Raw genomic sequence first — 22,641 nt, 5'->3', positions numbered from 1 at the left:
TCACATGGTAAATAATAATAGGATGACTTAAACATTGTAAAATTCAAATGATGAGTAGTGAATAACAAATAGTGATACCAGTTCTCATGTGTGTGTGTGTGTGTGTGTAAATGTGAACATTGTTGTTTGCTTGTAGATTTTCTCCCATCATTCAAACATTTTCTCCCCTTTCGTGTTGGTGTTCCCAAATAGTGAATTACAAAGGAACAAAACATGATCCAATTGAATAAAAGTTTCAAGAAGTGGTCACAGACACTGTTCTGTAATATTTACCTAGCTCTGATAGTTAAGAGTCTGTTGGTGTCAATACTGGGCCAGATGCTGGCCCCTGCTACGTTCCCTTTCCATCATTTTGGCAACACAGAGGAAATGGAAAGCTGCCCTGTATAAAGCTTATGCAGGGTAAACTCATGAATTGTTCGCCCTCTATAACACTGATAGATAGATATGCACAGTTGTTTGCTCCCCTAGGTATTAATACATACTCTGAGTTAATTAATAAGTAAAAAGTGATTTTATTAAATACAGAAAGTAGGATTTAAGTGGTTCCAAGTAGTAACAGACAGAACAAAGTAAGTCACCAAACAAAATAAAATAAAATGCGCAAATCTATGTCTAATCAAACTGAATACAGATAAGATCCTCACCAGTTCCAGAATGCTCCCTTTTACAGACTAATCTCCTTTTAGCCTGGGTCCAGCAATCACTCATACCCCCATAGTTACTGTCCTTTGTTCCAGTTTCTGGGGGGTGGAGAGGCTCCCTCTTTAGCCAGCTGAAGACCAAAAAAATGGAGGGGTCTCCCATGGGTTTAAATAGACTTTTTCTTGTGGGCGGAGACCCCCCACCTCACTCCTATGCAAAGTCCAGCTGCAAGATGGAGTTCTGGAGTCACCTGGGCAAGTCACATGTCTATGCATGACTCACAGTCTTTACAGGCAGAAGCCATTGTCCACATGGTATCTTGTATGTGTCCAGAAAGATTTCTTATGTAGATTGGAGCATTCCAAGATACATTGTTCCCCAAGTGCTTCCTGATCAAGTACTTAACCTTGCGAATTCCTTCCTAAAGAAGATGACCAAATGCATCGGAAAGCTTACTTAGAAATCAAGCAAGTATACAACCAATATTCCTAACCTCAAGTACAAAATGATATATGTATACAAATAGAGTGAATAGATATAGTAGACTGTAAACTTTAAAGAGATATGTTACATGACATATGTAGCAAAACCCTATTCCAGTTATATCATACATTTATAAGCACACCCCCATAAAGTCTTATTGGGGTGCACTGTCACAAAGGGATTGTCAACCTTTTGCATGCAGCCCACCAGGGTAAGCCCCCTGGCAGACCGGGCTGGTTTGTTTACCTGCCATGTCTGCAGGTTTGGCCAATTGCAGCTCCTACTGGCTGCGGTTCGCTGCTCCAGGACAATGGGGGCTGCGGGAAGTGGCGGCCAACACATCCCCCAGCCCACTCTGCTTCCCGCAGCTGCCATTGGTCTGGAGCGGTGAACCGCAGCCAGTGGGAGCTGCGATCAGCCAAACCTGCGGACACAGCAGGTAAACAAATCGGCCCAGCCCACCAGGGGCTTTCCCTGGTTAGCCATGTGCCAAAGGCTGCCAATTCCTGTACGACGTGTATAAAAATATTCCCCAAGGAACCAAATACATAAAGGAATCTTTTTTTCCCCTTCTCTTCTGAATAAGAGTTTAACTTCTGCTTTACAAAATTATTTTTTTCTGTAAATGCATTTTACTTTTTAAAATATAACAGTCTTACAGTTGCTTTTATTACAAATTCAGACTAAACTTTAGCATTTAGGGCCACATGTTCAAAGTGGGCTTTATCTTGCCCTCTTCATCAGTGCCTGTAATTCTTCACACAGAAGACCATACCCTCAAATGGTGTAAATTGGACTCATCTTCATTAGCTTCAATGAATCTAGGTCAATTCAGTTTTGAGAATCTGACCCACAGATTTTTGTGCGTACAAAGGAAAAACTATCCCTTGTATTTATGTATGCAAATGGGCTTTCCACATGTGCATGGACAAATGTAGGGTTTTAGGCATGAAAGATTCTCCACCCCCAAGGTTACCTTTTATTGCAGTTGAAGTATTCTGCATTTAACGGGCTATGGGAGAGCCAGCTGTCATTGCTCTCCCCATGGTCATGCAGAGTCTAGCTTCAGGCAGACAGGTGGCCTTTCATTTTTCTGCTATCTTTGCTTACTGCAGCATGGAGCCTTCAGGGAGCAAGGGAAGGTGGTGATGGCTGGTAGGGAAATGAGGGGGAGAGTGAGGGACAGGCTTGGAGTAGGGGCAGAGAGGAATAGAATGGGGGAGCAGGGGCTGGAAAGGGACAAAATTTCAGAGGCCAATAGCCATAGGGGCAGAATAAGAGGCTGCCCATGATTCTCCCAACAATCGTAGTACACTTCTGTTTCTGTGATGGTAACACCAAGAGGCCCCTATTGTGATCAGAGACCCATTATGCTATGTACTATATAAACATTGGAAGAACAGTTCCAGCCCTGAAGAGCTCACAATCAAAATCGATGAGAGAGAATGGAGGGATTATTATCCCCATTTTACAGGGAACTGAGACACCAAGAAAGTTGGCCCACGGCTCACAGAACTAGCAGAACTGGGAACCCAGATCACCCAAGTCTCAGTCCACTGCCTTAATCATTACTACCTTGGTCATCCCTGGTTTCCCCAGCATACGTGTCTGCCCCTTGTTCTCTCCATCTCCCTCTGGCTTCTGAAGTCTGCAGGCAATATGTTCCTGCCTCCCCCAAGCCTGTTGCTATTGATAGGGGCAGCTGGGAGGGAAATCTGACATTTTTCACTGTTGAGAAATGTCATATACAAAGATGCACAAAACTTAGCAGCTGTGAATTGCAGGCACAAATTTACTCTGTTTTACAAAGTGTAATCTATGATATTTGAGTGCTTTTGCTCACATTCCCCAGATGTGCACTTCAGCAATAGTGGCTAGAGTGTTTCTGGTAAATTTTCACTAGAAGTTTAGTTACCTTGAGAGTGAACTTTGTCCATTTGGCATTTGGTTGCCCATGGACCATCTCTGAGTTATATATGATTGGTTAGGACAGTCGAGGAAGGGGTGCTGTTCATCTAGCACCAGTATGATTTAATTCAATTTTGCATTAACATATGGATTGTGTGCCGATGCTACATGGATGGATGCCAGGCAAAATAAATACATATGAAAAATGAAATAAATAAACAGAGACTATAGTTCTTTTTGTTGTTTTTGTATTGGATCTGGAGTGTGAATTTTTCAAACTATTTAGGAAGATGGAAGGATATTTCATCATCATCATCAACGAGAGAATCACCCTTTCACTGCTTGTCCTCCACTGCATCTGCTGTGTTGCTATCATCTATTCATAACTGAATGACTGAAATCAATGTTGGGTTGATACAGCCCATATGCTCAGCTTAGATGTGCTTGTAATATTTATTAGGAGTTAATTAACATTTTGGACTTTGACTAGTTGACAGTGTCCCTTCAGTGAGAGACTGTCATACCCAATCAATTTATAAAATATAAAACATAGTATCTATACAATTGTGTAATACTGGTACAAGGTTCTGAGTTATTCCCTCCAGTGCAATTAGTTTGATAAGGACACAAAGTGGTTAGCTACTCCTCTGTAGTGACACACATTAGAAAAGATCCAAAGAGGCAAATACATTAATATATTTCAAAACACTGAGAAAAACCTTCATATTGAAAGAAGGAATATGAAGGAAAATTGAATGAGGGTGAGTGCTATTGCATATAGAGACGTTCCCTGGATCTCTCCTTCTGTCAGAGTGCAAGTGCACATCTCCAAAAGGTCAGAGAGACTGACTTGAGAAGAGATCCCCTTTCTTTTAATCTAGCACTTTTAGTTACCATTCCACTAATAAATGATTGACAGCTCATTCACCTGAACTTCTGAAACTGATCGCTAATGCAGATTATTTTACACATTCTAATTGCTTGCTCTGACATACTGCCTATGGGGAAATGTTTATGTCATGTAACAGCCTCTTCTTTGGGAAGGATTTGCAGTGAAAACCTTTTTCTGGGAATAGCTTTGGCTTTTTGAGCATAGACATCCGAAGCTTCAAAAGCAGACTTCTTCTGCAGTTTACAGTCATGTTAATGATGCTTATGGAGACTGCAGAGCTATAAATGCCCTGTGAACATTACAAGAGGAAATTTCGACAGCATTGAAGCTTACATATTGATTTTTATATTGCTCTAGAAATCATGTCATAGGGTTTGAAATCAGCTTGATGAAAAATAATATTAGACATTTCATTTGCTAGCACAGGGAATGGGGGGACCCAACTTTTCATGTCTTTATATTTGCATAATTGGCAGTAGTTATGCGCACAGGCTGTTTATTAATTAGCACTTCAGCATAAAAATTCATTCTAGGTGGAGACAGCCTGCTAAAAATAAAGTGGGACTATCCACACTGGTAAGCAAGACATTCTCCTTTAGACGATTGGATACTGTGCTCATATATATTCATTGATATTGTTTCACAAGTAGTCCTGTTATCTAAAGAAACCAGATACAAATATAAGGAAGGTAGCCACATTAATTGAAGACACTTCAGTGTTTCTATGTAGAGTAATGAGACAACTGTGTGCAATAGCTTTGTTTTGGACACACACCTGGAAATTCACAAAGATCTTTCAGTGAGTGGCAAATAATTTTCTTTTTTAATAGCACCTTAATGTTAGTAATGCTGTGAAGAAAAAAAACCCTGTAAAATAATCTTTTAAAAATGCTTTCTTCATTTATTCAATACACTTTGCTGCTATAAAATTATATGAATATGTTTATTTTTAAGAATGAACTGTATATATAAGAACATTGTATTTAATCCATAACTATGAACGTAAACAGATAGGAGGGATATGAATATTAATGCTTTCTTATTTCCTCACTAAGCTAAGATTTAGTCCTTTTTTTTTTGCAAAAATCAAAACCTTGCTAGAATATAATTATTTTGTTGAATCTTTTGTAATTTCATGTTTTTCTTAATTGAAAATGTTGTCTGTGTTACAGAATTTCTTTGTGTTCACATCAGTGAGACTTTGGCTATATAGATATTTTTTCATTTAAAGTCTCTTAGTTTACTTTTTATGCCATGAGAACAGTTCATCAGACATCTCTTTGTTATGAGGCAAACTTCAGTAGATCGCTGCATTCCTAGAAATTCAATATTTTAAAGCATCTTTAATAAATGTATTTTATTTCCTCAGATTTCTAAGGAGACTAACTTTTGCATAGTTTTGCATAGAAAAAATATCATATATGCACGTATTTAATTTTTACATGTCCTTTTCACAAAGGTAGTTTACAAACAATACTTGTTTTTCCTGAATTAGACTCTGTATTTACTTCTTATAATATTGTAAATCCCACTTATGGGTTTATTGTTTTTATTTTATGATGTGCAAAGCAGGTGAGGAATTGTGAATACTTTAGATAGAGCACATATCCCTCCATTATTACTGCAGGTGCTGCTAGTACTTTCAGATAATGAAAACTGAGTGTTTTGTAGTTTGCTGCTCTTATCCCAGAGTTTGCACAATAGGAGGGCTCTGTATTTTGAAATTAATCAGTGGACAAGATGATTGCCATTGCAAGACTAATAGATATATATTCCTCTCCTTCTCATCATAGATACATTTACGGGGGCTTTTGAGGAAGGAGAGCAGCTAGGGGAGGGATTGTGCTCAGCTGCCCAGCGGAATTTTCAAATACATGGACTGAGGTCCTCAAACACATAGGGTGATATGGCAAAACTTCAGTGGGGTCAAAATTTCACAGGCTCAGTGCAAGTAGATTTGCAGTTTAGTTTACATATTACACACAGCTCTGCTAAACAATGACCAGACAGTAAATATTCCCTACACAATATGAAAAGTCTGGAAGTAGGAGTTAGGTGCCTAACTACCTTTAAAGATCTAGCCCTTAGGTCATAGTGTGATCTTAGGTACTAGGGATGGTGTGCCATATGTGGTGTTATGTATTGCATCAACTATTTAGTATTTAGGCACAACAGGATTGCTATGGAGGGAATATCAGTCTTGACTCCGAATTTCCTTATTTGCATCAATCTGTTTCACAATCTTAAATGTCTGATACTATCTTTGTGTGGATACTGGTGCTAAGGCTTGTAGTACTGATCCAGTACTAATCATTCTTATGAACAAGAATCACTTTGAAACAGATATAATTTAAGAAAAACTGTTTTTTGTCTCTTAGTCCTGTGTTTGACCATGATATTAATAATTTAAAGCAAATTAATTCAATGAAATATTTGGCTAATTAATGCCTCCATTTTTATCTGGGTTTGGGAACAATCCTATAAAAAACAAAACAACAAAACAGTAGACTGCCCAGTTCTTACTGTCTGTCCCATTAAGGGGAAAGCATTTTGTCTATGAACAGCTCACTGTTAAAAAAGCTGCTTGTTTCATTTAAATGTGTAGTGTTTCAGGAGTATTTAAAGTAGTACAAAGATTATACACACACATACATATAATATGGTGTCTGAAATTAGGAACAACATGGTTGCTTTAGGAAGTTGACATGATTAATTTTTTCCACACTGATTCATTATCTGCAAGTATATTTGACAACCATGTAACTTGTGAGTGTAGTATCTTGTATTTCCACATGTACTGGCTGTTGGTGTAATCTAACTGGTGGTGATGCTGTTGTTCTATTACAGTAGTGTATATTATCACAGTGACAAAAGGACTATTTAGGCCAGGGGTTGGCACCTCTGGCACACAGCTTGCCAGGCTGGGCACCCTGGCGGGCTGAGCCAGTTTGTTTATCTGCCACGTCGGCAGGTTCAGCGGACCGCAACTCCCACTGGCTTGGTTTGCCGTCCCAGGCCAATGCAGGAGGTGCTTATCCTGGCAAGCCACATGCCAGAGGTTGCTAACCTCTGATTTAGGCTGCTCTTGGAAAATTGTTATTTATTAAGCAATGCATGGTTGGCCTTCTGCACAAAGGTAAAATTCAGACCCTTAAACTAAATAAGATTGTAACTGTCAAAATTCCAAATTTGGGGGTCTTAATCTTTTGGCCCCCCTCCAATCCCAAAATTTGGTTGTTTCATGTCCAGGGTCAGCCCAACATTCAGGTAGGGTGCAGTTCTTAAATTAGCACCCAGATATATATTCCAAACCATTTGCTCTGCAAAGTTTGGGTGGGTTCTTGAGCATTGATTTGGACCATCTCCAATTCAAAGCACCTGGGACCTGATACTAAGAATTCAATAACAATAAATAGATACAGTAGCTGAGAACCTCTTGGTGCAAAATAATAATTTCTGCTGGATGGCTCCCAAAGTAGTTAAAAGTATAGAAATAAGTGCAATATTACTGAAGCAATTAAGCAATTCCGTTCATATGGCCATTGTCAAACACTCATTGCTATTTTATTTTCCAAAGGGTGTTGTTTTTTGTGTTAAGGAATGTCAAATCTGTGAAACTGACTGTGATATGGTTGCCTTTGGTAATGTGTGATTCTGCCAGTTTCCATGGTAACCAGAGACCTGTAACATGCATGCTTGTGTGATTGTATTTTGTTCTCCTTGTAGATGGAGGAGATAAAATTTAAAGACAGAGCAGTCTACGTGCTGGAAAGAGAGTTAGGGGTTCAAGCCGGGCATGCTCAGAGACTTCAGCTCCAAAAGGAGGCTTTAGATGAACAACTTTCCCAGATCAAAGAGTCTGATCGGCATCTGAGCAGCCCCAAACGGGAACTTCCTTATGCAAGTGGTGCAGGAGACGCTTCAGATCATTCAGGAAGCCCCGTAAGCACTTTCACGTGGTTTCACCTAAACAAGCAAACAAAAAATGACAAAATCTTGATGAGTGCACATTTTAAGCAACAGCTTTCCCATAGCAGTACAGAGCAAACCAAGGAGATTTCCTTTAATGCGGCAATTCAATAGCGGGATCTTTAAAACTAAAATCAAATCTGATCATGGGAAAGCTTTTGCTTTTTCAGTTTGGTTTGTTTTTTGTTAGCAAGGTGAAATATTCAATTTTTTAAAATGTATCATACTTCAAACACCTGCTTTAATTTGACAGTGTGACATAGTATCTGCTGACAAATTATGCAAATGCTTTTCTAGTAATGTGTGTGTGCTAGTTTTTCAGGCTACTAACAGTATGTGTTGTAAGCAAATGTAAAAGAACAATTTACAAAGGGAAGTCAGTAAAGGTAGTGTGTGTAACCAACAGCATGCAAGTTTACAGAACTAGAACATCTCTATTATTAATATTTACATTCTGCTAAGTGCTTTTGCTTTCAACCAGTGGTCTAGGAAGTGAACTAAATACCTACTAACCTATTCTCCACTGTTTCTTTCATATTATGCAATATCCTATGGCATTAAATTTTAGTCACCTTTTTATATTGGCTTTCTATGTAACTATGCCACCTTCCTGCTTCTGCATTAATTTGCTAATAGTAAAATTTTTCAGTTAAGTGACCTCATATGTCTGCGACATATGTTAACTTTTTTCATTGTTGATTCTCATCAAGATTTATTTTGCAGTGGTTCTTAATTTTCTTAGTAAAAGTATAGATAATAGAAAACACAAACAAAAAAAATCTTTTTTATCCTTTATGCTGAGCCTCTCCTGCACCTGTTGAATGAGGAATCCTAGAACTTCTGAAAGTTCCATTAGGATCATGGACTTTAATTTGCCTGCTCTGATTAAAGTTCTGTACTTAAGTTTTATCAAACATTAGAATAATGCGAGTGAAAGAAAAAAATCCTATAAATTTTGTAAATATAATGTAACTGCTTTCTGATTTAGAAGAATAAAAACATGTCTTCTTATATTTGTATTCATTTACAATTTGATTTAAACATTTTCACTTTTTGGTCAATTAAACCATAAATCTTTGTAACTGACCCATTAGAAGCTAAAGTAGGGCCACAGCTTCATAGAAGAGAAACTTATGCCATGGTGTAATTGCATGGATTTTCTACATTTATTTTTCAATATTTATAAATATAATTTCCCTATAACAGACTACAGACCACTTAGTGAGTCACATGCCTGAAATACTCAGTTCAACAGTGGCATATACTGGAAACATTGCCTTAGTTTTCAATTTTTGTCTTTCATGTTTCCAAGTTTAACATTTGTGATTCTCTATTTGCATATACATACTTTTGCATTTGCATACTTTCTTACATTTCTGCTCCTTCAATTTTCTGTTGGTCTCATGTTGCAGTTTTCAGTTCTAAGGCAGAGGTTCTCAGCCAGGAGTCTGGGGCACCTGGCGGGGCGTGAGCAGGTTTCAGGGGGGGGCTGCCATGCAGGGCCAGTGTTAGACTTGCTGGGGCCCAGGGGAGAAAGCTGAATCCCCGTGGTGTGGGGCTGAAGCCCGGGGCTCCCAGCCCTGCCACCTGGGGCTGAAGCCAAAGCCTGAGCAACTTAGCTTTGCAGAGACCCCTGTGGTGTGGAGTCCAGGCAGCTGTCCTGCTTGCTACCCCTTAATGCTGGTCCTGGCTTTTATATGCAGAAAAGCAGTTGTTGTAACAATGGTGGGCTGTAGAGTTTTTATAGCATTCTGAGGGGGCCTCAGGAAGAAAACAGTTGAGAACCCCTGTACTAAGGCACAGATTATATTCTCCTGTGTAATAGGTTAGAAATAGTTGGATTCAGACAAGAACAAAGTTGGTGTCTTTGGAAAAGTTTGATCTTATGAACAGTTATTTGCAGTTGGTCTTTGTTTTAGGAACAGCAGCTGGATGAAAAAGATGCCCGGCGTTTCCAACTTAAAATTGCTGAGCTAAGTGCAATCATCCGGAAACTGGAAGATCGGAATGCATTGCTGTCAGAAGAAAGAAATGAGCTTGTAAGTAAGAACTACCATTACATTTTTACATTTACATATCAGAATTTGCACTGGCAGGTGAACACTCACTAGAGACATTAAACTCCTTTATCGTGGTTCATATGGTAACTGGTGCAGAACATATCCACAGAGTAAGAGAAGAATATCTGCTTTGGAAGATTCAAGCATTAGGTAATCTCAGCTCTCAGTTGATCCCCAGAGAGTGAATGGGGACATTATCCAGGCAGCATAGAAGACCTGAAGAGCATAATGGAGGCTCTTGAATTTGTGAAAGTAGGAGCAAAAATATACAGCTTCTTGGAGATGCTTTCCTCCTGGCAGATAATACCATGAGAAATGCTTATCACCATAAAATTCACTACTGCAAGAAGTCACAGAATCAAGTACTCTAGGGGTAATTTTAAAACCAACCATTCTGCTGTAGCCATGCCTGTCTCCTGTAAAGGGCTAATCAAATCTCATAACCTGGTCAGCTCACCCCAGCCCATGCTGTCCTATCCCTTTGTATGACATGGCAAAATTGGGTATTATGGATTTCCCCCCCTTCTTCTGAAGCATCAGGCATTTGTCATAGTTTGGATTTCAGAGATGATGAACCAATGCCCTGATCCTGTAGATTAGATGCCATGTTCCTATTTTGGCACTTACACTGCTTTTTCTAGGCAATTAAGTGACACAAAATTGATGGGCAGAGAGCAGATATGAAAGCCTAAAAGAAAACAACTTTGGATTCAGGATTTGGTTTGGTTCAGGTTTTGGAAGAAGATTGATATAGGTCCTAATTACCCAAAGCTATTTACTCCTTCTTATTGGTTGCCTATACTTGTAGAATCTAATTCAGTTAAAAATACACAGTGCACAACATGGAACATATTAGGTTTACTGAAATTGAGAACACCGTGTATAGAACATCATGTGTCATCTCTGGTACAACTTTATAGGCTGCAATGGAATTACACTAGGGCTGAATTTGGTCCGTTGTATGTTTGAAATGCGAGAATGCTATTTAAAGATTTGTTAATTAATTGTATGTATGTTGTCAAACACAGAATGTATTTTACAGAACTAGTGCCATGCAGGAAAACTCCATATAGACTGAATTATGGAGAATATTGGACCAGCAATTCAACAGTGTAATCTGGGGTTACGTATAGCATCCATATTAGATTAGAAAATTGCTAACACTGCTTCTCTCTTTCCTTTATGCCTGGTAGTATTCTATATAATAACAACATTGTCCACAATATGTTTAGTTCATAAAACAATGAACCCTGTTTTATTTTTAAGTAGATATTGGTTGGCATTTTTTTTCAGTGGAACCTTTTAATTAAATACATCAGGTAGGGGGTATATTTTTTTCTGCAGTGTACTCACAGTATGCCCTTCAAAGAGACTCAGCCTTACATTGTGCGTTTACTCATGAAGGATTGACAGTTTTAGTGTTAGAAAAAGTCTCAGGTTGCTACAGGTTTTGTTGTTTTTTTAACTTCTAATGAACTTTTAAAACTCTTGGAAGAGACACTGTCAAAGAGTCAGCTTGTTATAACTTAGTGCCCAACATGGGCTTCTGGGCTGAGCCTGAACTTATACGTGCTCAGTTTGTTCTGTATGCTCCAGTACTAAAAGTGGCACAGCAAGCAGAGAACAGATCCTGCCTCCTGTTCACTCTCCCAAGCATCCAATGCCCAGAGTTGCCAGGCTGAGCCACTCCCTACCCACTGAGGGGATGGAGTGCAATCCTGTGATGACACCCTCTCCAATGACCTCTGATGTGAGGAGGAGAAAGAAGAATTTCTGAACCCTTCCTGCCCCTGCCTTCCCCACTTCACCCCGGTGGGCGAAAGTTGACATCTGTAACCCAGGTTTCTCTCCTCTGGCCTGTTGAGGGACAGAGAGAAGAACTGTCCCACAATAACAACACAAAGGAACAAACAAAATACACCCAAAGTCCAGAAGAAGGAGAAGGAAATGAAAATGATTTATGCCTGTATTCATAATGTTGAGTGACAGGTGCCATGTAAGAACCTAGATAAGTAAATCGAATTGACAGATACAGTTGAATCCCTGCATCTTCATGAGATCAACAAAAGATAGTTTGATGGAATGCCTTGAGGACATGATCTAAAGTTCACTGATATCAGTGGTAGTTTTTCCATTGATTTCAGTAGGGGAAATAGTAGGGGACCTGATTTAAAAAACTGCTGCTGTCATACTGCCCTTGGTCCTGTTGCATATTTTTTCCTGTACCCCCAGTACTTGATTGGATATGTGAATGAAGGGTTTGTGTGTGTAGTCAAGGGAGGGGGTTGGGTATATGGGTGAAGGATGAAAGAGGTCAAGCATCTTGCCCAAGGTCACATGGTGAGTCAATGGCAGAGACAGGAACATAACCTAGGAATCCAAGATAACACTGCTTTGCATTTTTCAAAATTGGAAGTGAATTCTATTATTATGGTAGTAAAATGGCTTTAGTTGTAATAAATTCTATCAATATGTTTTAAAGTGATAAATAGAAATAGCTATGCTGTGTTAATGCATATTTTTAATATTTTAGTTAAAACGTCTAAGAGAAGCAGAAAGTCAGTATAAACCTCTCCTGGACAAAAATAAGCGTCTCAGTAGGAAGAATGAAGATTTATCCCATGCCTTACGTCGAATGGAAAATAAATTAAAATTTGTAACACAAGAGAACATAGAAATGGTAGGTTTCCCCCTTGCCACTGTCGTCTATAAGATGAGCAAATAACTTAATATATACAGGTTTGAGGAAATCAGGTATTTAACAAAAATATCATCACAAACTTGCAGGATATTAAACAAGTGTTTTCATTTTTAAGTGTTTTTATGGCATTATGTTATATATAATAAGTGACTTATGGCTTTTGCTTATTAACAGATGACATTCCAGTTATACAATGGGAAAGTGATCAGGAAATAGTTTGCTTTTCAGGCATTGATATCCTAGTTCAGCAAATGTTTTACTTTTGCTTTTTGTTTGTTTGTTTTTTAAATTCTGAGCTATAGTAAAATGCCTATATTTTGATCCAGCTAAATGCTCAGTAGTGCTCAGGAGAATATGGATGCAAATTATTTCACTTGAATTGTGATTTTTGTTTCACAATTGCCTTGCAGTGATTTGGAAATTTGCACCAGTGACTCAATATTTTTATTTGTTTATGTTTAAAGTTGAACATTAATGGTAACTGACTGAGATATGACATGCATGCAGCAGGACCAAAACCACTTTTTTATTAAAGTTCAGTTGCTCTCACACTCCCAGATCCAGTCTTGCTGAAAATAATGGGAAGAATCCAGAAAGAATTAACCTCCATTTAGGATTCCTTTTGCCACATCTTTAAATTCCTCCTTCAGCAATGTAAATCTGAACAGACTGTCTTTTCTAAGATCGATGTTAATCTAAGTCCTTAGTGGGCTACCAGATGGCGCATGAGAGCTATGCAAACTGACTTTCCTCTCTGGTAACTATGAGCATGATGCCTTCCTGATGCCCTAGCTTCTAGCTTTTTCTAGCCTAAGGAGCTAGAATCCCAACCTAGATTTACTGTTTGTTGGTGGGGAGACAGAGGGGGGAGATAAAGAGAGAATCACCATCAGTTTAGCAAATAGCCTAGATGACTTATTGGTCATAAAAAAGAAGGATTTTATGCTGTGCTTTGGCAAAGACTTTTAATCATTTGCAATTTTGTTCTGTGTTTTTTCCCCCCCCAGAGACAAAGGACTGGGATAATAAGGAGACCAAGCTCTTTAAATGATCTTGACCAGAGTCAAGAAGAAAGAGAAGTTGAATTTCTGAGGCTACAAATTATTGAACAGCAAAATATCATAGACGAACTCTCTAAGGTAATCAAATAGCACAGCCTTCCTAATGCTCCTGGTCATAGCAAAAGAAAAGAAAACACCAAGCAAACAGGAACAGCTTGTGTTGTCAACAAACATATGGTGATGATTTCCATGGGCTTCCCTTTTTAACGGAACTGAACCTAAAATAATATGTGCAACATTATTTGAAAAATTCCCTTCACCGAACTCATCATTTGTATAAAGGAGCTTCTTTCAGATTTTCTGATCTTTCTTGGAAACACACTAATGTCCAGATCCTATTTCCATTAATGTCAATGAGAAAACTCTCTTTGACTTGTGGGAACAAGATCAGGTCTAAAAACAGGAAACATGAAAAGGAATATTTTCGGGGTTATTTTAAGATGCTTAAATCTTTTAAAATTTATTTTCCTTTTAATAATTTCCTTTTAATAATGCTTCTTGTGATCAACAAAGTTGAGGCTCCAGACCACAGGTCTTTGGTGTAGAAAATGAAATCATGAATGGATCCTTAAGCAAGCTTCATAGCAATATTTTTTAATAAATGCTATGCAGATTTTTCTTAAACATCCCAAAGCAAAGCCAGTTCTATAACAACTGTGGACCATAGGTCATCTACATGAGCTAATGCTGCTTTGGGGATTGTAAGTTCAGTGAGTTTTTACTCAGTTTTTCACTTTGGGTAGGGACATTAGAGAATTTCAAGTTAATATAAATTTCAGATGAGCAATCCCGCTGGGTTGAGGAGTGTTTTCCTGGCTCAGCCCCTCCTCCTCGGGGAAAGAGCAGTATGATGTTGTAAAGGCAGCACTTCTCCACACTTCCACATCTCTCCTCCTGGATCCACAAAGTTTTATCTCCTCTACCGGCAGTGTTGAAGGGGATGATTTGGCTTTAAAAGATCCCAGTCCTTAGTCCTTACTTAGGTAAAATTCCAGTTACAGCAAATGAGAGTTAAACCTAGTACAGACTGCAGAATCCAGTTAAATAACATTTTATTGCAATACTGGTTACAGCTTTAAAGTGGCACCACCACAGGATGTTAGCCACACAGAATGGAATGTTCTAACTTGCCAGCATTGTCACATCCATTGTGAGGGTTTTTCCTGAATAAATTAAAGATTTCTTGTATCTTGTATTACAACTAAAATAATTCAGACTTTTTTTAAAAAAAAGATGGAAACGGGTTGTGTAATTAAGTAGAAAGCAAACAAAATGTATATACCCTTGCACTTAATGACATTCTCTAATTATTTTTATTAGACTCTTGAAACTGCTGGCTATGTGAAGAGCGTAATAGTAAGTAAGGCATATATTTAATTTCATTGTGTTCCTTTCTGTGCATTTTAGGCAGTGGTTCTTTGATATCATGCAGGCCAGCTGCAACATCTCATATTCTCTTGTATTAATTAAGTGTTTCAAAGTAATATTTGTTATGAATTTATTTTATATTCAGAAGTTAGATTTAACCCAGGGACTCTATCAAGAGTACCCTAGCAGCAGAAATTCCTTGGGATGGGAGCAGGATTGTGATACTGGAAAACAGTTTCAACTTCCCTTTCATCAGTGAGATATATGGAAAGACAGCACAGCCTAAAAAGTCAGCATGGGCAGTTGCCCAGACAATGCACCAGTTAGTGCATCCAGCCACTTGGCAGCCTTAACACTGGAGTTCTGTCGCCCCCTGAAATACAGAGCTGCTTCCTGAGCTGAAAACCCAGAGGGACAGTTTCCACCAAGCTGCAGTCATGCTTTCTACAATGGACCTGAAAATAGTTTTGTCCTATCCATACTGGTGTATTGAGAACCTGTGCAGTGGGACCCACTGCTATCAGATAAGGATCCCTTTTGCTATTGTAGATGAGCATTTATTGAGTGCAAGTCACATCTGCTAACTTTTATTGACGAAATCCATTTTCACTGCTGTCAACACAATAAAGCCAATGACACTAAGAAAAAGTGATTTATGTTCTATTCTGCCATTCACAAAGCTATTAGCACTAGTTTTCTGATTGGACAGTCTCCATTAGTGGTGATGATGTCAGCAGCAATAAGAATATGTGATCAATTTATCCCATAATATGTTTTGAATCCTGTTAGGAAATGAATGAGCTGGAGGATAATAGGGATTGGTCTTTTCTTTTAATCTGTATTGTTTTATCAGTAATGGGGCTTTTCTTTGTTAACCACCCAGAACAAAACCTTTTTCATAATGTATTAAAATTCAATACCACTAGTATTAGATATTTGATAATAGCCACTGAATAAAAATACTTCCTGATAACAGAAAAAGATGAACCCTCATCTTCAGAGGTGCTGAGCACCCACAGTTCCTGTTAAGGTCAACTGAATTTATGTGAGCTGAGCACTTTTGAAAATCAGGCCCTGAATTTTCTACATTTGGGGCAGATAACAAGTGCCCACTCTTTCTTTTGAAAATAATAGAAGACATGCACACATCCAAGAACAGTATTTACCCCTGCATCTCAATACTGCCACGATATCCCATCTGTCAGAAGTATCAGAGGGGTAGCCGTGTTAGTCTGGATCTGTAAAATGAGGCAAAGAGTCCTGTGGCACCTTATAGACTAACAGAAGTATAGGAGCATGAGCTTTCATGGGTGAATACACATGCGTCTGACGAAGTGGGTATTCACTCATGAAAGCTTATGCTTCAATACTTCTGTTAACCTATAAGGTGCCACAGGACCTGGGGCGGCTCTAGGGATTTTGCCACCCCAAGCACAGCAGGCAGGATGCCTCCGGCGGTTTGCCTGCAGAGGGTCCACCGAAGCCACGGGACCAGCGGACCCTCCGCAGGCATGCCGCCTAAGGTAGCCTGCCTGCCACCCTCGCAGTGCCAGCAGAACGCCCCCCGCAGCTTGCCGCCCCAAGCACACGCTTGGCATGCTGGGGCCTGGAGCCGCCCCTGCACAGGACTCTTTGCTGCCATCTATCAGAAGAGCACTATAACACAGAATTCGATGGGTGTTCTGCCCATGAAGCCTTTACTACAATGTGTAGTATGGAGCAACCAGTTCTCCTTAGTTGTCACGATTTTCATCTTTGTGCTCAAGCAACTGATATGTTTTTTCTGCAAACCTGCAATATTTTGGAGAGCAGTTAGCATGTGATTGATGAAAAATTGCCTATTTCTCATTGCATTACAATGCAATGGCTGGTACTGAAACTACTTTTACAAATTTTTGCCAATTTGAAGGATAATGCAAACATTTTCACAGAGCAATTAAAAGATAAAATACTGACATTAGCTAACAAATGTATCTGATTCATTTTTCCAGGAACGAGATAAGCTTTTAAGGTATAGAAAACAAAGGAAGAAAATGACAAAACTCCCTAAGGTAAAAAAAAAAGTTTAAATCTATATTTATTTGTATAGCGCTGATGAGCACAACTTCTTGCCTAGTGACATCAATGGTCCATACAACTGGTCATCAGCTCTCAAAATCTGGCAGCATGAGTGCATGCTGGCTCTACTAAGGTCAATGGGAAAACTCCCATTTACTTCAGTGGGGACAGGATTTCACCTTAAGGATCTAGGGTTCAGCAAGCAAAAATTGTCTCTCCAAATTAGAAGTGACTTTTGAGTCTTAGGTTTAGATCAAGCAGTTTAAGAGCAATCCTAAATAGATTTGTGTGGTCATCTAAAACAAGAATGTGTGGATTGATTTTGTGGGTGGAACACGGAAGAACATCATCACCTTTCTCACCCCCAATTTCACCCTTGATGTCAGTAATATTCATTAGTGATATATAATGCATGTGCTATTAGAAGTGAACTGTTTAAACTACACATTGTTTGCTTTTAATATGTGTGCTTTAATATGTAAACCGTACTATGTATCATTTGAGCAATCCTCAGGAACTCTATAACAAGTAAAAATTTGTGTAAAGAGTAGACAGCTTCTGTGAATTAGAAAATCATGAAGTTAACTCATTTTTACAACGGTGCCTAAAAATGTATGTAAGATATAAATAATTCATTAGAAAATTTAGTAAAATGTGCAAAAATTATTGGGCATAAGCAGTAGCAGCGTTACAATTACTGCTCGGTGAGATGGAAGATGGGAATGTTAATTACAGAGTCTGTCTGATGGATGGATAATTAATGTACTTGTGCAGTGGTTGGAGAAGGTGAAATGTCAAGGAGCTGAATTAGCAGTAAACTATACTCTACATGAAGGGTCAAAGCTTCAGTGGGGTTACAGAAAGTGTAAGTCAGAGCAGTGGCCCTTGTGTTTTATCCCTAACTACTGTGGGCCAAACAAATCCCAGACTAATTGAATAAGGCTAGGTGTGTGCTGATTGTCTTTCATGTGAGAATGAACAATACAGCTAGATTCTCGCTGGAACGTATCAAGGGAGACTATGCCAGACTGGGGAAGATGCTTAAGGAAATTGAGGCTCAGATGATCTTCAGTGGGATTCTGCATTTTCCTAGAGAATGTCAACAAAGGCGTGACAAGATTATGGCAATCAACAAATGGCTCAGGCAGTGGTGCTATAAAGAGGGCTTTGGGATGTACGACCACTGGGAAGCATTCATGGACAGAGAACTGTTCTCTCAGGATGGACTTCTCCTGAGTAAGGAGGGAAATACACTTCTAAGATGGAGGCTGGCACAACTGATTAAGAGAGCTTTAAACTAGGAATTTGGGGGAAATGGTTGGGAGATGTCCAGGTAATCTCCATGCCATAATTTAACATTGAGAGGAAAGAAAACAAAGTAAGAGAGGATACAGTCATCGGCAGAAGAATGGACATAAGGAGGAAGGGTAGTGTAGATACCAGTCTAATTGGTGATACTGGTAGTAGAATCTCTGTGCCTAACCATGTAAAGAATGTCAATGAAGCCAAACGGCAAAAATTAAGATATCTGTACACTAATGCGAGGAGCCGAGGTAACAAAATAGAGGAACTAGAGCTACTGGTGCAGGAAGTGAAACCAGATATTATGGGGATAACAGAAACATAGTGGAATAGTAGTCATAACTGGAGTACAGGTATTAAAGGTTATGTGCTGTTTAGGAAAGACAGAAATAAAGGCAAAGGTGGTGGAGTAGCATTGTATATCAATGATGAGGTTAACTGTAAAGAAATAAGAAGTGATGGAATAGATAAGACAGAGTCTGTCTGGGCAAAAATCACTTTGGGAAAGAAAGCTACTAGAGCCTCCCCTGAGATAGTGCTTGGGGTGTGCTACAGACCGCCGGGATCTGATTTGGATATGAATAGAGACCTGTTTAATATTTTTAATGAAGTAAACACTAATGGGAGTTGTGTGATTATGGGAGACTTTAACTTCCCAGATATATACTGGAGGACAAGTGCTTGTAGTAATAATAGGGCTCAGATTTTTCTGGATGTGATAGCTGATGGATTTCTTCACCAAGTAGTTGAAGAACCAACAAGAGGGGATGCCATTTTAGATTTTATTTTGGTGAGTAGTGAGGACCTCATAGAAGAAATGGTTGTAGGGGACAGCCTTGGTTCGAGTGATCATGAGCTAATTCAGTTCAAACTAGATGGAAGGATAAACAGAAATAGATCTGGGACTAGGGTTTTTGATTTCAAAAGGGCTAACTTTAAAGAATTAAGGAAATTAGTTAGGGAAGTAGATTGGACAGAAGAACTTGTGGATCTAAAGGCAGAGGAGGCCTGGAATTACTTCAAGTCAAAGTTGCAGAAACTATCAGAAGCCTGCATCCCAAGAAAGGGTAAAAAAAATCATAGGCAGGAGTTGTAGACCAAGCTGGATGAGCAAGCATCTTAGAGAGGTGATTAAGAAAAAGCAGAAAGCCTACAAAGAATGGAAGATGGGAGTGATCAGCAAGGAAAGCTATCTTATTGAGGTCAGAACATGCAGGGATAAAGTGAGAAAAACCAAAAACCATGTAGAGTTGGACCTTGCAAAGGAATTAAAACCAGTAGTAAAAGGTTCTATAGCCATATAAATAAGAAGAAAACAAAGAAAGAAGTGGGACGCTAAACACTGACGATGGAATGGAGGTTAAGGATAATCTAGGCATGGCCCAATATCTAAACAAATACTTTGCCTCAGTCTTTAATGAGGCTAATGAGGCGCTTAGGGATAATGGTAGGATGACAAATGGGAATGAGGATATGGAGGAGATATTACCACATCTGAGGTAGAAGCCAAACTCGAACAGCTTAATAGGACTAAATTGGAGGGCCCAGATAATCTTCATCTGAATATTAAAGGAGCTGGCACATGAAATTGCAAGCCCATTAACAAGAATTTTTAATGAATCAGTAAACTCAGGGGTTGTACCACATGATTGGAGAATTACTAACATAGTCCCTATTTTAAAGAAAAGGAAAAAAGTGATCCTGGTAACTATTGGCCTGTTAGTTTGATATCTGTAGTATGTAAGGTCTTGGAAAAAATTTTGAAGGAGAAAGTAGTTAAGGACATTGAGGTCAGTGGTAATTGGGACAAAATACAACATGGTTTTACAAAAGATAGATCGTGCCAAACCAACCTGATCTCCTTCTTTGAGAAGGTAACAGATATTTTAGACAAAGGAAACACAGTGGATCTAATTTACCTTGATTTCCGTAAGGCATTTGATACGGTTCCACATGGGGAATTACTAGTTAAATTGGAAAAGGTGGGGATCAATATGAAAATTGAGAAGTGGATAAGGAACTGGTTAAAGGGGAGACTACAACGGGTCGTACTGAAAGGTGAACTGTCAGGCTGGAAGGATGTTAATAGTGAAGTTCCTCAGGGATCAGTTTTGGGACCAGTCTTATTTAATCTCTTTATTACTGATCTTGGCACAAAAAGTGGGAATGTGCTAATAAAGTTTGCAGATGACACAAAGCTGGGAGTATTGCTAACACAGAGAAGGACCGGGATATCATACAGGAAGATCTGGATGACCTTGTAAATTGGAGTAATAGTAATAGGATGAAATTTAATAGTGAAAAGTGCAAGGTCATGCATTTAGGGATTAACAACAAGAATTTTAGTTATAAATTGGAGACACATCTGTTAGAAGTAACAGAGGAGGAGAAGGACCTCGAAGTATTGGTTGATCATAAGATGACTATGAGCCACCAATGTGATATGACCGTTAAAAAAGCTAATGCAGTTTTAGGATGCATCAGGCGAGGTATTTCCAGCAAAGATAAGGAGGTGTTAGTACCTTTATACAAGGCATTGGTGAGGCCTCATCTGGAGTACTGTGTGCAGTTCTGGTCTCCTATGTTTAAGAAGGATGGATTCAAACTGGAACAGGTACAGAGAAGGGCTAATAGGATGATCCAAGGAATGGAAAACCTACCTTATGAAAGGAGACTCAAAGAGCTTGGCTTGTTTAGCCTAACCATAAGAAGGCTGAGGGGGGATATGATTGTTCTTCATAAATATATCAGAGGGATAAATATTAGGAAGGGAGAGGAATTATTTAAGCTTAGTACCAATGTGGACACATGAACAAATGGATATAAACTGGACACTAGGAAGTTTAGACTTGAAATTAGATGAAGGTTTCTAACCGTTAGAGGAGTGAAGTTCTGGAACAGCCTTCCAAGGGGAGTAGTGGGGGCAAAAGACATATCTGGCTTTAAGACTAAGCTAGATAAGTTTATGGAGGGGATGATATGATAGGGTAGCCTAATTTTGGCAATTCATTTGGCAATTGATATTTGATTATCAGCAGGTAAGTATGCCCAGTGGTCTGTGATGGGATGTTAGATGGGGTGGGATCTGAGTTACTACAGAGAATTCTTTCCTGGATGCTGGCTGGTGAGTCTTGCCCACATGCTCAGGGTTTAACTGATTGCCATATTTGAGGTCGAGAAGGAATTTTCCTCCAGGGCAGATTGGCAGAGGCCCTGGAGGTTTTTTGCCTTCCTCTGCAGCATGGGGCACAGGTCACTTGCTGGAGGATTCTCTGCAGCTTGAGGTCTTCAAACTACAATTTGAGGACTTCAATAACTCAGACATAGGTTAAGGGTTTGCTACAGGAGTGGATGGGTGAGATTGTGTGGCCTGCGTTGTGCAGGAGGTCAGACTAGATGATCATAATGGTCCCTTCTGACCTTAAAGTCTATGAGTCTATAAGTCTATGAGATGGATGGGGGAATGGATGATGTGGCTAAAGAACTGCCTAAAATTTGAAGCAAACTAAATAAAATAAATATGACAAAGCACTTGTAAGAGAGAACTCCATGCTTCCAAATAACAAATTCAATATCCACTCAGCAAATTAAAGCAACATACAGTTTTACCATTATGAATGGTCTGAAAAAAGTTTAACACAAATTTACGAAGAAGCAACTTCTGTATTTAGAAATAAGTAACACATTGGAAACTCTCCTGATATTTTAGTATGAGAACAATTCATTTTCCCCTGAGAGAGTTCATGAAAACAAATAGAGGGAAACCACACTTTGAAAAGCATATCACTGTATGCTGAAGCAGAGTACAAAGTTTAGAATACAAATTTTCTGTTGAAGCCAAACTCTGCTTCAGAATTACTGGAGATACCAATCAGAGGGTTTTTCAGACATTTCAAGGGGCTCAGTTGGCTATGCCATATTGTAAGGTTTATTTGCATTGTTCATCTGCACTTACACATTGTCATTTGGTCAGAAGCCAGTTGTGGAGACATTTTTTGGCTATGATGAAGAAGCGTCTCTGGAGTCTGATGGTTCTTCTATCTCGTATCAAACTGACAGAACAGATCAAACTCCTTGCACTCCTGATGATGACTTGGAAGAGGTATTTTTCCATTAATCTAGAATATGTGACACTTAAATTTATCCTGTGTATTCTTATATTTAACTCAGAATTGTTGATCATATTATTAAGAA

At 38.9% G+C, this 22,641-nt stretch overlaps 1 protein-coding gene across 27 annotated transcripts in view; it reads left to right on the top strand.

Annotated features, from left to right (window-relative positions):
• The window catches only part of JAKMIP3 (Janus kinase and microtubule interacting protein 3), a 187,792-nt gene that overhangs the window by 101,160 nt on the left and 63,991 nt on the right, over window positions 1-22,641 (top strand). For 14 of the 27 annotated variants that reach the window (XM_050959345.1, XM_050959349.1, XM_050959348.1 and 11 more), the window contains 7 exons: window positions 7,655-7,870; window positions 9,817-9,936; window positions 12,491-12,637; window positions 13,666-13,797; window positions 15,040-15,075; window positions 17,079-17,138; window positions 22,421-22,549. In XM_050959345.1, coding sequence (XP_050815302.1) covers window positions 7,655-7,870; window positions 9,817-9,936; window positions 12,491-12,637; window positions 13,666-13,797; window positions 15,040-15,075; window positions 17,079-17,138; window positions 22,421-22,549 — 840 coding nt within the window. The remainder of the gene's footprint in view (window positions 1-7,654; window positions 7,871-9,816; window positions 9,937-12,490; window positions 12,638-13,665; window positions 13,798-15,039; window positions 15,076-17,078; window positions 17,139-22,420; window positions 22,550-22,641) is intronic. The other 13 variants (XM_050959355.1, XM_050959351.1, XM_050959370.1 and 10 more) reach the window with 4 other exon arrangements.

This window comes from Gopherus flavomarginatus, chromosome 6, assembly GCF_025201925.1.
Source record: "Gopherus flavomarginatus isolate rGopFla2 chromosome 6, rGopFla2.mat.asm, whole genome shotgun sequence".
Taxonomy (NCBI): Eukaryota; Metazoa; Chordata; order Testudines; family Testudinidae; genus Gopherus; species Gopherus flavomarginatus.
Note: the sequence above shows the minus strand (reverse complement) of the source record. Positions and strands in the feature narration are given on the sequence as shown.